Source organism: Cervus canadensis, chromosome 1 (assembly GCF_019320065.1).
Source record: "Cervus canadensis isolate Bull #8, Minnesota chromosome 1, ASM1932006v1, whole genome shotgun sequence".
NCBI lineage: Eukaryota > Metazoa > Chordata > Mammalia > Artiodactyla > Cervidae > Cervus > Cervus canadensis.
The window spans coordinates 73,089,283-73,105,485 of NC_057386.1; the positions used below are offsets into that span (position 1 = coordinate 73,089,283).

At 37.3% G+C, this 16,203-nt stretch overlaps 1 protein-coding gene across 10 annotated transcripts in view; it reads right to left on the reverse strand.

Annotated features, from left to right (window-relative positions):
- Positions 1–1,631: 1,631 nt before the first annotated feature.
- Positions 1,632–16,203, reverse strand: part of GAB1 (GRB2 associated binding protein 1) — a 122,504-nt gene continuing 107,932 nt past the window's right edge. For 6 of the 10 annotated variants that reach the window (XM_043485454.1, XM_043485510.1, XM_043485436.1 and 3 more), the window contains 5 exons: positions 10,914–11,003; positions 9,096–9,189; positions 7,712–7,835; positions 4,471–4,593; positions 1,632–3,637 (listed from right to left, as the gene is read on the reverse strand). In XM_043485454.1, coding sequence (XP_043341389.1) covers positions 3,479–3,637; positions 4,471–4,593; positions 7,712–7,835; positions 9,096–9,189; positions 10,914–11,003 — 590 coding nt within the window. In that variant the 3' untranslated portion in view covers positions 1,632–3,478. The remainder of the gene's footprint in view (positions 3,638–4,470; positions 4,594–7,711; positions 7,836–9,095; positions 9,190–10,913; positions 11,004–16,203) is intronic. The other 4 variants (XM_043485482.1, XM_043485460.1, XM_043485472.1 and 1 more) reach the window with 1 other exon arrangement.

Below are 16,203 nucleotides of genomic sequence, written 5' to 3' on the forward strand. Positions count from 1 at the left end.
AGAGGGAACTATGACTTACGACATCACTGTGTAAGCATGGTAGTATTTCTGTATCTAATTAGTCTATGATTAAACACAATGCTATATATACATACACACACTCATAGTACCTTCATGGAAGTCTCTAAAATGCCTACAGTGGCTTATACAGTATTGATGAAACATAAAGATGAAAATGTATGGCATGTAGATAAAAACCATTTTTATAGCTTACTGAGTGATACCTCCTGTGGGTTAAGTAGCTTAAATTATTTGAATTTTGATTTTTTAAAGTGGCACTGCACAGTGGGATTCAAACTTTCATGAAATTGTACAGTTTTTCAAAAGAAAGACTAGAAGGGAGAGAGCATAAACGTTGAAAAAGACTTCTGATTTATAACTCAACTGTTACATGGTTAACAAGTGGTGTTCAACACACGTCTGGCCAGAACTCAGCTTCTTGTAGGGATTAAGGGTATTAAGGGGTCTGTTCCCCCAGTGGCTTAATGGTAAAGAATCTGCCTGCAATGCAGGAGGCACAAGAGACCTGGGTTCGATCCCTGGGTCAGGCAGATCCCCTGGAGAAGGAAATGACAACCCACTCCAGTATTCTTGCCTGGAAAATTCCATGGACAGAGGAGTGTGGCGGGGCTACAGTCCATGGAGTTGCAAAGAGTCAGACACAACTTGAGCATGCTCGCATATGTGTGTATATATATATACACATACACACACACATATAGGTATTAAAAATGTTTGATTCAAATTTGGTTTTTATAAAAGTGCATAGTTTAAAAACTTACTAAAAATTCTACCACACTGGAGACCGCTTACGTATAAATTCCTACTACCAGGATAATTTACTTTTGTATAAACTGGGAATACGACTGTAACTCTCTCTAGTTAAAGAATCTCCTGTAATGTGTGTTTAAACCCTATTATTTTACTTACTTACATTTGCATGAACCAAAATTCTCTTGATAGTACTTAAATAATAAGGCAAAGAAACAGACTGGCAGCTGAGGCTTCACCAACTATAATCTCAACTTCACATTTGTGTTACTTAGAGATCAATGTTAGATTCTTAGTAATGGACTAAGACAAGCAGACATACATGTGGACTCAAGATATGATTACACTGATTAAACGGACTTTTCAGGCTTTATGTATTGGGCTTATACAAAGTTTACTTAAAAAAGATTCTAGTGCTAAAAAATGTTTGGGAGATACTGTTCTGTAAGAGACTGTCTTTCCATTTAATTTGTTAATCCAGTATTTAATGCGATTTACTTTAACATACTGCCTAATACATTTCAGTTCTTAAATTACTCAGCCTAATGGGGAAATTTCTACAAATTAGTGTTGCGGGTCTTCAAAAATGATAACTTGTAAAATATTGAGGAATTCCACTAAAAAATTCATAATTGCCTTAGGCTTTTCTGATAGGTCACTTTTAAAACAATATTTCTAACTTTGAATTAGTCACATATCTATTGTTATGTTCTAAATCTCAAAACATGTTTATCCTCCATGCAACACAAGTAAGTATCCTCACACTAAAAACTGTGTTGTGTGTTTTGATAGTTGAACATTTCAATGATTTTTTACTTTATTTTGTGGTTTCATTATAAAACAGCTTGCACACACCAAACTCAAACAATCTTTTTTATTTAAAAACCCACCTCAAAATTCAGTTCTGGGTTTAGTTTCTGTTTAAAAAGAAGCAAACATTTAAAAGCATCAAATGTTATTCGTCTACAATTCATCTTGTTATGGATGTTTTTTTAGTTCATGGAGGGGACATAAACCCATTACATAAGTCAGGCACCATACAGTGGCCAAGAGGCCAGAAATCAGGGCACATCTGTGTTCTCAGGCAACAGGTAGAGGTCCGAAGTGGGGTGGGGGAACGTGACTCAGCTGTAGGCTCTCCGATCTCTATGCCCCCTCCAAAAACTGTTAGTAAGTCTCAAATCAGTACATAAGAGATTGTATGTAATGTATTTAAAACCCAACCAAACCAACAAGTATATCTGCTTTCTAAATTACATTGCAAAGCCAAGACAGATAAATTATAGCCTCACTATATATAATGTATGGTCTTGATTTCCATGTCACAGGACCATGTTATAGGTGAGACAGAATTATATGATACCTCTGGTGGTTTCAGAAATCTAGTTGGAAGAAGTCCATGGCTATAAGATTTCACATTATAGCAAGGCTCCACTATTTCTTGAATTGGGACGGTGAATATAAATCACAGTACAAAATCGTTAATGTTTTTTTTTACTGGAAAAGCAATATAGGTGCTACATATGAGAATCACTTATATAACATCTATTTAAAAAAAACAATGCAGATATAAAACATTAATTGCATAGGGATTTAAATAGGATAAGGCCAAGAAGAATATTAAGTTTTAAAAAAAACCATAGAAAGGGCACTATGGCGTCAAAAGATAGAATTTCATTCTTAGAGCAATAAATCTGCATGACTGTCTAATTAAAAGTCACAGTATGTTGCTATAACTAACAGTGAATATCAACTGTGTCATTAATTCCAAACTGGAAACCAACAACGTTAGAGGATTAACAAGAACACAACTAAAGCTTGTTGCATAAACCTGATCAGTGTATTAGCACATCAGTGCCTGGTACGTACCTGATTAGCTGTATAATCTACACTTTGCAAATTTTAGTACATGGTAACAAGTGTGAAAGCACATCCTTACCACATGCCATGAGTGATTTGTACACTTACTTGTTAGTGTCATTATTCACTCTTTCCAAGGTGTAAGAGCCCACCTGGCAGAATCTTCACTCAGTGAACCAAAAACACTGTAATTAACAAAATATAATAAGGTTCCACCGCTGAAAACTAAATGTCCATGAACCAGAGAACTAAGTCCTGACACCAGTATGGACACGATGTTCATTCAGCACTTTGAAAGGCATTGAATGATGAGTTCAACTCTACTTTGTATTTTAAGCTAACGATTACCCCACGAAGTTTCAGGTAGAATGGCAGATTGTGAAGGTACTTCTCGGGCCATGTTGTTATCCTGCAGGTGAAAGAGCAGTTTCTCAATGGGAAAGTAGCTTAGTTTACTCAGCATCGCTCTTAAGAGTAGTGTGAGAAAAAAACAAGAACTCCCAACAGAATCATGTTAAGGTCCACTTGGGAATACCCAAACCAATGCTTCAAATGAAAAAGTGCATAAATACAGTAATACTACAAGTGTGTTAACTACAGAACAAATGTTTCTCTGGGAGCCAAACAATAGTATTTTCCCACATTATTTACATGTGATGAATTGTTCAGATACCACAAAGCACCATTTACAGTCTTGACAGCTTGATTAAGCCTGAAAGGTCCTCTGACTTTGACTCTACTTAGTTGAGGATCTACCTAGAGTAGAAGGGTCAAGTTATCTCGGGTCAAGCAGGATTTCTCTTTACAGTTCAGTCCTCTTTTGTTCAGACACATCAAAGCAGTCTTTTCATTTCACATTCTTGGCTGGTGTTTCAGACTCTGTGGATTGCCGCCCATCGGTCCAGGCTTCCCGGGTGCTTTTCAGAGCGAGGGTCTTCTGTTGGTCAACCACCACATAGTCCACTCTCTCGTCGGCTACACTACTGCCTGAGCCGCTGCTCTTTTGCTAAAAAGCAAAGGAAAAGTCCCGTAAGTTCCCACAGAAGAAGGAGTGCTTCTGCATGAACTCCAGTCTTAAAACATGAGCACATACACACTGTGAATAACTTCTGCAATTCTTCTGGTTCACCAAAAAAATAACACCAACTACTGCAATTTAATGATAATATCGCTATCCTAACTGTACTCTGCTTTCCCACTAATTTTAGAATTCTTATATTTAAGAATTAGGGACTTCCCTTGTGATCCAGTGGCTAAGACTCCGTGCTCCTAATGCAGGAAAGTGTAAATAGACAGTGTCTGTATAAGAAGAATGTGTGTATGTGTTAGTCGCTAAGTCGTGTCCGACTCTCTGCAACCCCATGGGCAGCCCACCAGACTCCCCTGTTCATGGAATTCTCCAGGTAAGGATACTGGAGTGGGTTGCCATTTCCTCCTCCATGATATCATAAGAATACAACTAATAATGTCTACTTTGTGAGTATAACAATACCAACAAAAAACTTAAAACTTTTGGACAAAGTCAGTAAGGGAGTAATTTGAGTAAACTAACATTGGAAAGAGAGTGAAGACCATGATTAACTGTGGAACTTCAGAATTTTCTAAGCAAGCATTTTAATGATAATCCCCAAGACAGTACAAAGTATGTAACTTCCATGCCATTAGACATGAAAAAATAAATTAATCTGCAAAACTGTTGTTTGTGATTTATAAAAAGGCATTAAGTAATAGACTTTTCTAAATTTAAATTAAATATACTAATAGAATTCACTCAAAGGACACAGTTCTTCAGGTTTCACACGTGAGCTAAGTACACTTATAGAAAGAGGTTTCACTTACCTTACGTGGTGGTGTGGATTTCCCAGAATCTAAATCTAGATCTAGGTATTCCACTTGTTTGTCTCCTTTGGGCTTGATCATTGGGCTGTTTCCTCCATCAAGACTATTACTGCCAAAAAGATTCTGAAAGTACAATATGGTAAAATCAACTGTCAAACACTCATGAGACATGCTGCTCTTTACCTTGTCTGCCATCTATATAAGCCTAAATATTAATTTTAGGAGAACACAGCTTGAAGAAATGTCTCCATAGAAGATAGTATTTTGGGATGGGGAAAGATAAGTAATATTTTAAAAAGTGATTCAAACAGTTTTGGGACTTTCCTGGTGGTTCGGTGGTTGGGAATCTGCCTGCCAATGCAGGGGACATGGGTTCGATTGCGGGTCTGGGAGGATTCCACATGCCCTGGGGCAATCAAGCCCATGCGTTGCAACTACTGAGCCCGCATACCTCAGCTACTGAAGCCCACGTACCCTAGAGCCCACGGTGCACAATGAGAGAAGCCGCCACAACGAGAAGCCCTTGCACCTCAACTAGAGAGCCCACGGGCAGAACGAGGACCCAGGGCGGCCAAAAATACATAAAATTTAAAAACAACAACCACCAAAAAAAAAAAAAAAAAAAGCTTAGGTAAGCGAGCTAAAAGTAGTTTGAAGAGTAACACTTGGCTCAGACTAAGCCTGGGACGTCAAGCTATAGTTAGTTGGAATAGTTCTACCTCAATGCTATCTGAACTCAATTACATTCTTTAACTATAGGATCCTTTAGTCCATGTTTTCTGATTTTTTTTTTTTTTAGGGATTGACCAAGATGGTGGAAAGGACCTGAGCTCACATCTTCTTAAATTAAAATTTTCTCTTAAAGTTCTACATTTTATTTAAAGGCTTTCATGCCAAAGTATGGTAACTAAAGGCTATGAATACTGACTCTATTGGCAAAGACTATTTTCCAACCATCTGGAATTTTTATCACTTGTTTCTGCCTTCTCTTAGCCATATCTTTCTGTCCCTAACAGGGGCTGTACAATAGAAGGGCTACTGTCTAAGAAAAGAAAAAGAAAAAGGGAAGACAGAGGAAGCACTAAACGACAAGAACAAAAAAGCCTGAGGCAGAAAAATGAAGAGAAGAAATAGGCTATTAGGAACATGACGATCAATGCTAAGTAAAAAGGAAAGGATGATGTGAATTTATATCCCTGCATACACCCTCTACTCTGATTACGACAGTCTTCAAATGTGCTCCAATAAATGATTTGTTCCCAGGCCTTGCTGCTTTTAACCTGAACTAAGAAGGTTCCTGACTTCTCCTAGGTGACACTACATACTAGGGGCTTTCACCTTGTACCCTCTATCACACAGATACTATTGTTCACATGTTGGCTCATACTTTTGAAGAAAACCGTAATTGATGTAAGCTACTTGACAATTTTATACTTGTTTGAATGACCAACACAATTGGAACGCTGCATAAATCTGCTTCTGTTGATTCTTTCATACTGCTCCTCCCTTTCTTTTGGGTTAAACATAGTAAAACGTGGTTTAGGCAAAGGATGATTGCTAGGAAAACAGAGTTTATTCACTCATTTGTAAACAGAGCTGCCAAGAGCCTGTGTGAAACATTTTTATGAATCAGGAAACGGTGCTCCTTTCTGGGGCAACAAAGTTCTGCCCCCAGGACCCACAGCCTAGGGAGCAGGACACGGTCTGGGTTGCATGTACTCAAATGCAGTGTGTGTGTGTGGTTTGCTGGCATGTGTATGCAGTAGACAATCTGCATTACTGAATGTCACGGACCTATTTGTAGGAGTAGGTTTTTAAACCAAATGGATCAACTACTGCTAATAAAACATTAGAAAAGCACTGACAGTAACATGCAGGGCACAAAAAATGCAAAAGCAAATATTACTCCTCAGTTAGTATAAATAGCTAGTCTCCCCCCGAACCCAGCCTTTATCTTAATTCATGAAAAACTGAAATTTTTTTCTCTAAATGACTCCATATCTCATGCTCATATAAAAAAACCAAGCTGGACTGTGTGTGGGAGTATGTGAAATTTTGTATTCAAATGCAACAACAGAGCTCATACCTGGAATTTCCCTAACTGAAAACATACAGAATTATTCACAGTGTTGCATGCTATGAACGGAACCCTTGAGTTCATGTGATGTGCACATTTAATCTAAGTTGTTCCTAAAGTGAATTTCTCAGAATTGCTACTTAAATTGTATTCTGTCTAATAATTCATAGAAGTGGAATTTTTTTCATCCTTAAGTATTGTTAAAATCTACGTCCCAACAAAAAAGTCTGTTTGCTCTCTATCTAATCTCAACTGGGAACAGCCTGTGTCTGCCTTCTAGTTTTTAACGCAGTGTTTTCCCAAAAGAGTTTAGAAAAACCCTAAGATTCTAGGAGTTATTGTGAAGTGTTCTGTGAATTAAAAGAGAAACAAAAAAAAAGCTGGGACTTCCCTGGTGGCCCAATGGTTAAGACTTTGCACTTCCACTGCAGAGAGCAAGCGTTTGGTTTCTTAGTCAGGGAACTAAGATCACGCATGCCATGTGTTATGGCCAAAAAAAAAAAAAAAAAATACTAGTGCTTTTTCTAAAATTCTTGAAAAAAAATACATACAAGTATTAAGCATATTTTTGTTACTGTTACAATGTATATGTCTTTAGTAATGATGTACCATAACTTGAATTTCAGGTGCTTAATTAAGTGAATTTCATAACTTAATTTTCAACCCGTAATGAACATTAAGAGTTCATTGCATGAATGCTTGATTTTAGATCTTTGTGTAAGTGAATACACAAAGCACCCTGAGCTCCTTGATGTGAGTCTGGAGAAATGCGTTATAAAATGCTTGCAGTATAAAGCATTTTTTTGAATGGTTTCAAACATCAAGTACATATGAAAAGAACTATAACTGGAAAATTTGTTTTATCATTTTTACCTAACTTATATGTACTTTATAGATATAGTATCACACTCTGACCCTATATTTGTTTTCGACTTTATGATCTGCTTTTCAAAAGCATTTTTAAAACTCTCCTTAACTTCTTATTCAAATTCCTCACTCTCCAGTGTGGAATGAATTAAAATATACACAAAGCAAAAAAAAAAAAAAAAAAAAAAAGGTGTCCTTTTTCCTGAAGTAAATCAAGAAAGGTGGATGGGTAACATGTACGAACTGGGAGAAAGGCTGAGCTGAGGAAGAGAGATGCGCAGAGAAGAGGCTACTTACGGAGTCCTCGCTGGACAGGTTGGGGTTCATGGGGACGTAATTCTCCTCACTGTCGTGCGAGTCGCTGCTGGAAGTTGTGCTGTGCACAGAGTCCGGCCGGGGAGACAGCGGAAACCTGGAGGAGCTGACGGCAGAGAGGGTCGTCACACACACACGCCCCGGCCCAGGTCTCTCAGCTCGCTTCCACGGCGAGAGTCAGTGAGAGGGCGTGTTCCTCCCGGAAATAGGGAAGCTTGCAATCGTTTACTATCCATATTTATTACAGTATACTTCATTGCAGATGTTCAAACACACAACTAGTATTTATAGCTATTTGTAAACATATTTAAAAAAAAACTTACAGATATTTAAAAAAAAAACTTTGAAAGGTTACTTTCCATTTAGAGTTATTACAAAACATTGGCTATATTCTCCATGTTGTACAACACATTCTTGAGCCTATGTTACTTACACCCAGGAGTGTGTACCTCCTACTTCCCTTTCCCTATTCCTCTCCCCCACCCTGTCTGGTACCCTAGTTTACTCTCTACATCTGCAAGTATGCCTCTGTAAAGGGATGTTAAGCCGTGTCAGCCACGTCCAACTCTTTGCGACCCTCTGGACTGTAGCCCACCAGGCTCGTCTGTCCATGGGATTCTCTAGGGCAAGGACACTGGAGTGGGTTGCAATGCCCTCCTCCCAGGGGGTCTTCCCAACTCAGGGATTGAACTCACATCTCCCTACAAAGGGATGTTTCTGAGCATCTAATAGCCTTGTGCAGAGCAAAAAAAAAAAGTATTGCTAGTGATATGGGGGATAAATAGAAAGTCACAGCTTTAAAAAGGGAGATTTAGAATTCCTATTTTTTAAAAAAATTTGTTCATACATATAAAATATGAACACATCAATAAAGGTTTTTAATTGTGTACATTCTTTTTATTTCCACATATATATTTAAATGAATCTTTATTAAATAATCCTTACTAGAAACTACCATAGTTCCCAGATCAGTAGTTCTCAGAAATTTCTAGCCTCATGAACCTTTCACACTCTTAAAAAATTATTGAGAACCCCAAGGAACTTTTGTTTATAGGGTGATATCTATTGATATTCACCATATAACAAATAAAAGAAAAAAATTTAAACGTAAGCATACACAAAGGCATACTCTACTAGCTGTCACAACGATATCGCCCAGTTTTAGCCACCTCTGGAAAACGCCAGTGTACACTCATGAGAGAAGAGTGGAAAAGCAAATGGCATCTTAATATATTAAAGAAAATAGCTTTGACTTCACAGAAACCCAAAAGGGGGGGGTTCCCCAGACCATCCTTTGGGAACCACTGTTTTAGGTACTTTCCGTTATAAAGAACAATTGAGCTATGTATTTTATACAAAGACTTACTCTCGAGCAAAACTCCTAGTGATGGGAGATCTAACTGGGGCTTGTAATTCTTCCCATTCTGGCAAAGGTTTTATTTCTAAAGGTGCTGGCTTGACTGAAACAAGAGAGAAAAAATGAGATTTTAGTACACAGAAATTTGGAAAACATGACCTTCTTTCTACACCTCTATTATAGCCAGAGTACACCTAGGACCAGCTAGTTTTCACATGAAAAGAAATTCACAGATGTTATGTGATTTCTCCAAGGTTACACAGCTAAAAAAATTAGTGACAATCGCTAAATTAGATAATTTCCTGACTGTTTACTGAAAGTCTAAATAAAGCTCTATTATTATATGTTGCTTCTTAATTGAAGTAAATATTTTATGACTATAAACTTAATGAGAACAAGAAAGACTAATGTGGCACAATTCCTTCATAGTTATTTGATTTATAATTTTCATTATTTCCTTATTTTATTTTTCTACTAATGCTATCATCAAACACAGAGGTTTAATTTTCTATGTAAAAATGTTCCTCATTATCCACACCGAAGCATGAGGTGTACAACTTTACATACAAAATGATGTTTAGAAAGTGATAAACACACTTTGCTAAAACCAAAAACTGAAAAAGGAATCAATGATTAAATTTTTGAAATTAATTCAGGTCCAGTCTGGAATCAAATAGAACAAAGCAGTAATTACATCTTTATACTCAAACTCAGATCTGAGAAAGGCCATAAAATTAAACAACTACCTCAAATTTTTCGCTTCCTTTAACCAACAACGTCCTCTATCAAATTAAGTAAAAATAAGTGCTAATATTCTCATTAGCTTTATTTGTAAGAGGTCTTCACTAACTTACCCCATTATTGCAATTAATTACTGCAAGAATTAATTACTCTGCTAGTACATACCACAGAGCTCTTTGCCCTGAAAGTAAGACTCAGATTCCAGAATCAGAAAATGAGCAAAAGAACTACAACAACATCATCTGTTAGTATTCATTATAATTTAGGAGACTATTTAAACATATTAGGTAAACATTTTATAGTTACATTTCATCCTACCACGCTAAAGAAAAAAATTTTTCATTTTTTTTCTCGGTATCCCTCCTCCAGCCTTTGTCCATATGTATGTACTTTGAAACACCAAGTTATAATCATCTTCAAACTATAAAACAGGTAGCCATTTTAAAGGATTATGTAGATTCAATGAGGCTTATGCCAAAGTATTCTTGTCAACTCAAGTACAAAAAAATTCAATGTATTTTTCTGAAGGCTACACTGACTTCAGTTCAAGTTAAAATAATTTTGTTCATCTATACTCTTAAGATGGACATGTACAAGAATACTGTGCTTATACTGAAAGCATTTAACTCTGATGTTTCATTTTTTTAAAGCCCAAAGACAAATAGCAGTTTAGCTGTCAAATTCTAAGTAATGGCATAAAATAGTGAATCCATGGAAATGATTGTATATTGTCTCAGAACAGAATATATACATTATACATAAATACAGGAGATGGTTGGAACTCACTAGCAGTTCACAAGCTTAAAGAAATCACTGTACTGATGTCTAAAAGGTTAAAAGAATAATGCGAAAGGATAAGACAACACCACACATGATCAAATATTTAACATGCTGCTGTTAATGGCATAACAAATAGACTCGTTGTATATTATGGGAAGCATTCACTTTAGAAAGTATATGCTGGTAAGTTTTATTTCCAACAGCAATAGAATTTAAGACTCTTCTTTACTTTTAAAGGAAAAAAAAAAATCACAGAATAAATAAATTCCCAACACCCCATCCAGCATGCGGTGCTAAAGTACATACCCTTTCTTCTTGTAGCAAAGTCACCTATGGTTTGTGAATCAGTTCGCTCTAAACCATGGGGTTTGGGTCTTAAAATTTTAGGACTTTGACCTAATTGGTAAAAAGAAGACTCTCTTAATATAATGTTATTTTTTTAATTGGAAAAAAAAAATGGATTCTGTAAAAAAGCAACAGAGCCCTGAGCAGAAACATTACATCTCAAAAGCATCAACAAAGTTTGTTTGTGTAGACTATTTCAGTCTTGCTACTGCATATCATTCATGCTTAAAACCACAGGAACCAGAAAGTTGCATGCAACAATGTCATAAGCAAACTGTTATAAAAGATGGTAGGGTTTTAGTGACATAACCACCTTAGTTAGTTGTTATCTTTATTTGGAGGAATGGAGGAAAAACATGTGCCATGTTAGTTTTCCTTCTAACATGTCTTAGAAAATCGGATTGAAGAAAAAATGATAAAACTCCACAGTGAGGCAGCAAGTACATCTTTTCTTTGAAGTCTGGTGTCTCATACGAAAGTACCAAGGCCTACTCTCTTAATTTGATGGAGGTGTTTTAAAAACCTTAATCTGACTACTCCTTCATCTCCTGAAAGTACTCTTCTAGAGAAGCAATGCTACAACGTCTGCAAATCCAAAGTCAAAACCAAGAGCAGCATTCATTTCCTCTGGATACTCGGTGGCTCCCTGTGATGCCATTTTGTAAGGATTAGATGTCTAGATTCCAGAACCGCTGATTATCTGACTTAATGTGAGAATTGTTTTGTTTTGTTTTTTGGTCATGCACCATGCAGCTTGCAGTTCCCCAAGCAGGGACTGAATCCATGCCCTTGGCGAGGAAGGCACAGGGTCCTAACCACCGGATCACCAGCGAATTCCCAAGTTTTAATTTGAGAATTGGGGAGCATAAATTCAGTTGCTATCTCCCTGCCCCACCCCCGCAACGGGCTGCCCCCCTCCCCCCGCCCCCAATCTCTGCCATGCACAAGTACTGCTGAAAAGCCTTATGAGAAGTACAGGTTTACCATCCAGCAACTGGCCTTACACTTTTCCCCACTGAAAGCCTGGAGATGCTGGAGTAGCAATGTCATTTCAATCAGGAATTTAAACTACTTTATTCTCAACAATACCAAATTCTCTTTTTTCTTGGCATTTACAAAACTGAGTCGACATCTATTATATTAGATGGCAAAATTAGTTTGCTGATTCAACATTGATAGCTAAGCACCTCACTGACCGAAATCTACAAATTTTTGAAAATATGATTTTCTAGCTTATAAAACAGGAAAATTCCCTAATTCACAGGTACTCTCAAAGATACTCTTTAGTTGTCTTCATAGAAGAATACTTTATTAAGTGAATTTTTTTTTTTTACAGAGCATTTATAAAATTTACATGTATTTTCTACTCTATGCAACAGTTCAGGTTGCTTTTAGGACAAATGTCTAAAGGTGAAAAGGTCCTGAATTGAACCTAGTCACTTAGGCATTTTGGTGGCTTCATTTCTTTGTATTTTTATTGCCCGGCTCAATCTGACATTTACATTCCAGACAGAAATCCAAGTATTAGTCTCTCAGTCATCTCCCACTCTTTGCGACCTCATGGACTCTAGCTTGCCAGGCTCCCCTGTCCACGGGATTTTCCAGGCAAGAATACTGGAGTGGGCTGCCATTCCCTTCGCCAGGGGATCTTCCCGACCCAGGGATAAACCCTCATCTCCTGCACTGGCAGGCAGACTGAAATGAAAATGAAAGTGATACTCAAATGATGGCTCAATATGATTGGGTTGGCCAAGAGGTTAATTCAGGTTATGCACCTTTTGGTCAACCCAATACTTACGAGGAGAGAAAGGAGAAAAATCCAAAGTATATGTACTTCTCCTCTACAGCCTGGAGGCAAACATTTATTTGAATGTTTCTCTGATTACTTAAGAAAAGTGAAAATAAAGAGTAAGAAATAAGAATACTAAAGTAAAGGCAAAAGAATGAACCAACTTTGAGGATACACTCTTCTCAAATTCTGAGGGTTAATAATAACAACTCATGTGAGCCTCAGCCTTTAAATCCAAGGCAATTACAAGTGGGCTGTAGCTAGATTAGTTTTATTTTTTTTTTTAGCTAGATTAGTTTTGAACAAAGAAAGTGACATGACACATTTTGTTTAGCAAACAGTACTGACTAGTGGTGAAATCCCCATTGCACTGTAACCCTTATAGATAAGAGCAATCTCACCCAGGATTGTCAATCTCTGGATCATGTGATCGGCTCCCTCATGGGTAACACAATCTGATAAGTCTTAACCTCTGATTCAGATCTACTGCAGGATCCTTATTTGCATATCGACAAAGCCGCCCCCACGTGGAGGTTCTGTAGGCTTTCACACTACATGTTCAAAAATGGAATTTAGCTTCTCCAACCCACCACGTATCTGCTTTGTTTTCCCTCTCCCCACTTGCTAAGGCAGATCTCTTAGGAGTTACTATAGATTTCACTTTCTCTCTAATCTCTCTATATCAATTTAAATTTCTATTTGTAATGACAATAGTTTGTTTTCCTTCAGCCAAGAAAATGACAAAATCTGAAGTCTGAAGCTCTTCTTTCCATTTTTAATGTGCACTTTGTTTACTTACTTGGTTTGTTTTTCAGAAAATGATGAACTCACATCGTATGGCTAAACGACCTCCATCTATACTTCAAGTGCCCTCCAAGCTTGTAAAAAAATCACTCTAGGTCCCTGACTCGAGGCAGCAATGAGAACCACAAAAGGGACTTTGGTTAATGCGTTCCTGTCTGATCATCTCTAAAGTGAGGCTTCTAGAACCCTGGGTTTTGAAACCCTGGCAAAGCACTCTTCAAAGAAGATGCTGAAGAAGAAGTATGATTGCATAAAATTTTACATTAAAAAAAAATACCATTTTTTCCCTATCACAGCCTTAAATCTTAGAATGAACTTTTTAGAGGCTAATCTGAGTATGTTACTTGCCTCCATAAAACCTTTCAGTTGTGTTCTCAGAATAAAGCCCAAACTCATTAGCATGGACTATTAGAACCACCAGGAGCCAGCACACGCCAGGCCTTTGGCATTCTTTCCTGCATTCTTAACTTCCTCCCTCCCACCCAAGCCAGTCCTGTGTTCCCCTGGGTACGCTGTTGATTCTAACTAGAAGATCTTCTATCATTGTTTAATTGCCATTCATCCTCTCAGACTTTCCTCAGAGGAGGGAGCTAGCAGTGCCAGGAGCTTACCTCAACCACAGTGTCTTTTGTGCTAATTATGATAATGTGTTTACTTTTCTACCTTCTCCAGTAAGCTGGGAGCTTCTAAATTACCTTTTCTTCCTCGGCTTCAAGACCTCAAACCTATCCGAAGGTATATTCTATCACTGGGAGACCCTTCAATCTGTTCTGATGAACTGTCGATCTCTTAAAGCTTAATCTGATAGTTGTGTTTAATCTGATCAATGTTATAATTTTGTGTTTGTCTCTGAAGAGGCAAAAACAAACAGCAACTGAATGTTGTTTCAAAAGTGGATCATTCCAAATACGGTCAAGGCTGTCAGTCATACGAGGTGTCAAGCTTCAAAGAAGCAGATGCAATACTTTTTGAAAAGTCCACACACGATTAAGTATTATTTTATTTTAAAATGCTTTTTATTAATTTTTTTTCATTGTATTGCAGGGTATGCGGGATATTAGTTTCCCAACCAGGGATCAAACCTGTGTCCCTTGCGTTGGGAGCAAAGAGTCTTAACCACTGGACTCCCAGAGAAAACTCAAGTATTATTTTTACTTACATAGATTCAACTCAAAGTGGAAAATTTATTTTCTCTATCATTATAGGTTTAACTTAGCCTGTTTACTCATCTGAAGTTTCAAAGATGATGCTATTATTTCCAGTAGGCATCTCAAAAACCAAGAAAGAAGAAAACTAATTCATAACATTAGTCGTCTCTGTTAATTCCAAGAAGTAATCACGGTAGCACACTGGAAAACTTCTACACTTGTTTGAGTGGTCTTATACAAAGGGGACTATGATTGTGGTAATTATATTGGAGAGCATTAGTTGCTCAGTTGTGTCCGACTCTTTCGGGACCCCACGAACTGCAGCCCGCCAGGCTTCTTTGTTTATGGGATTTCCCAGGCAAGAATACTGGAGTGGGTTGCCATTTCCTCCTCCAGAGGATCTTCCCAACCCAGAGATCGAACTTGGGTCTCCTGCATTGCAGATGGAGATGCATTTACCTGCTGAGGCATCATAATGGAAGGTCAGGAAAAGGAAAAAAAGCCCAAAGGCAGAGGCTGTACTGTAAATATGCCCTCTATACTCATGTCCGTTAAACTGTAACCATCAATCCACAAATCTGACTTGAGTCAAACTTTAATACTTGCTTATATTTACTGGTGTCATTTATCCATCTTTCAAATATGTATTATAGTACAAACACGATCTTTAAAAGAGCATGTTACTTTTTAACAACATTCAAAAAACTTCTTTAGAAGCTTCCTTGAAAAATATTTTTATCTAAGATACCAGTATGCCAAAAGGATCCACCTAGGGAAGCTGCTCGGTACGTCTTCTGGGTGCTTCCTACACCAAAGTGGAGATCTAGCCAGACATGAAGATACTTTAACCAAACTAATGTATAGAAACACCAGAAAAAACCTCACACTGCTTTTATGAAAAAACCAGCACAACAACTAGTGGTCAGAACTACTGTAGAAAGCCACAAATGGACAAAGCCAAATGAAACAAAATAAAAAGACAGCATATCTGAGGCTTGAACAGCTGCTATTAATATTTCATGTTAGAGACTGAATGAGTCTAGTGAAGTGCAGGGATGAAAGCTGGTAGGTTTATGTAAGGACTTACTTTAAGAGAAATCACAATATTTCACAGAAATTTCCCAAACTTTACAAAACTGCTTTTCCATTAAAATATGAAAGTTTCAATTGAAGCAATCAAAACAGAATTTGTCCTGCATTTCCAATGACTCCTCTGCTTTCCTAATACTTAATACATGTAAATTATGATTTTCTCCTCTATTAATATACATAAGGCATGGCTCAGAACAAATACTCTTGTGACAGAAATAGTATGGGTGAAAATATAGCTACTACAGTTGGGTGATAGATAAAGGATCCATGAAAATACATTAAATATAAGTGTTTCAAACATGTATGTATTTCTGTAGCTTCAATTACTCGGAAGTATTTGAAAAACTCATCTGCTAACTACTAATTACAGCAGCTGACATCCATAATGGGCGGTATAAACAAGACTAGAATGTCACTC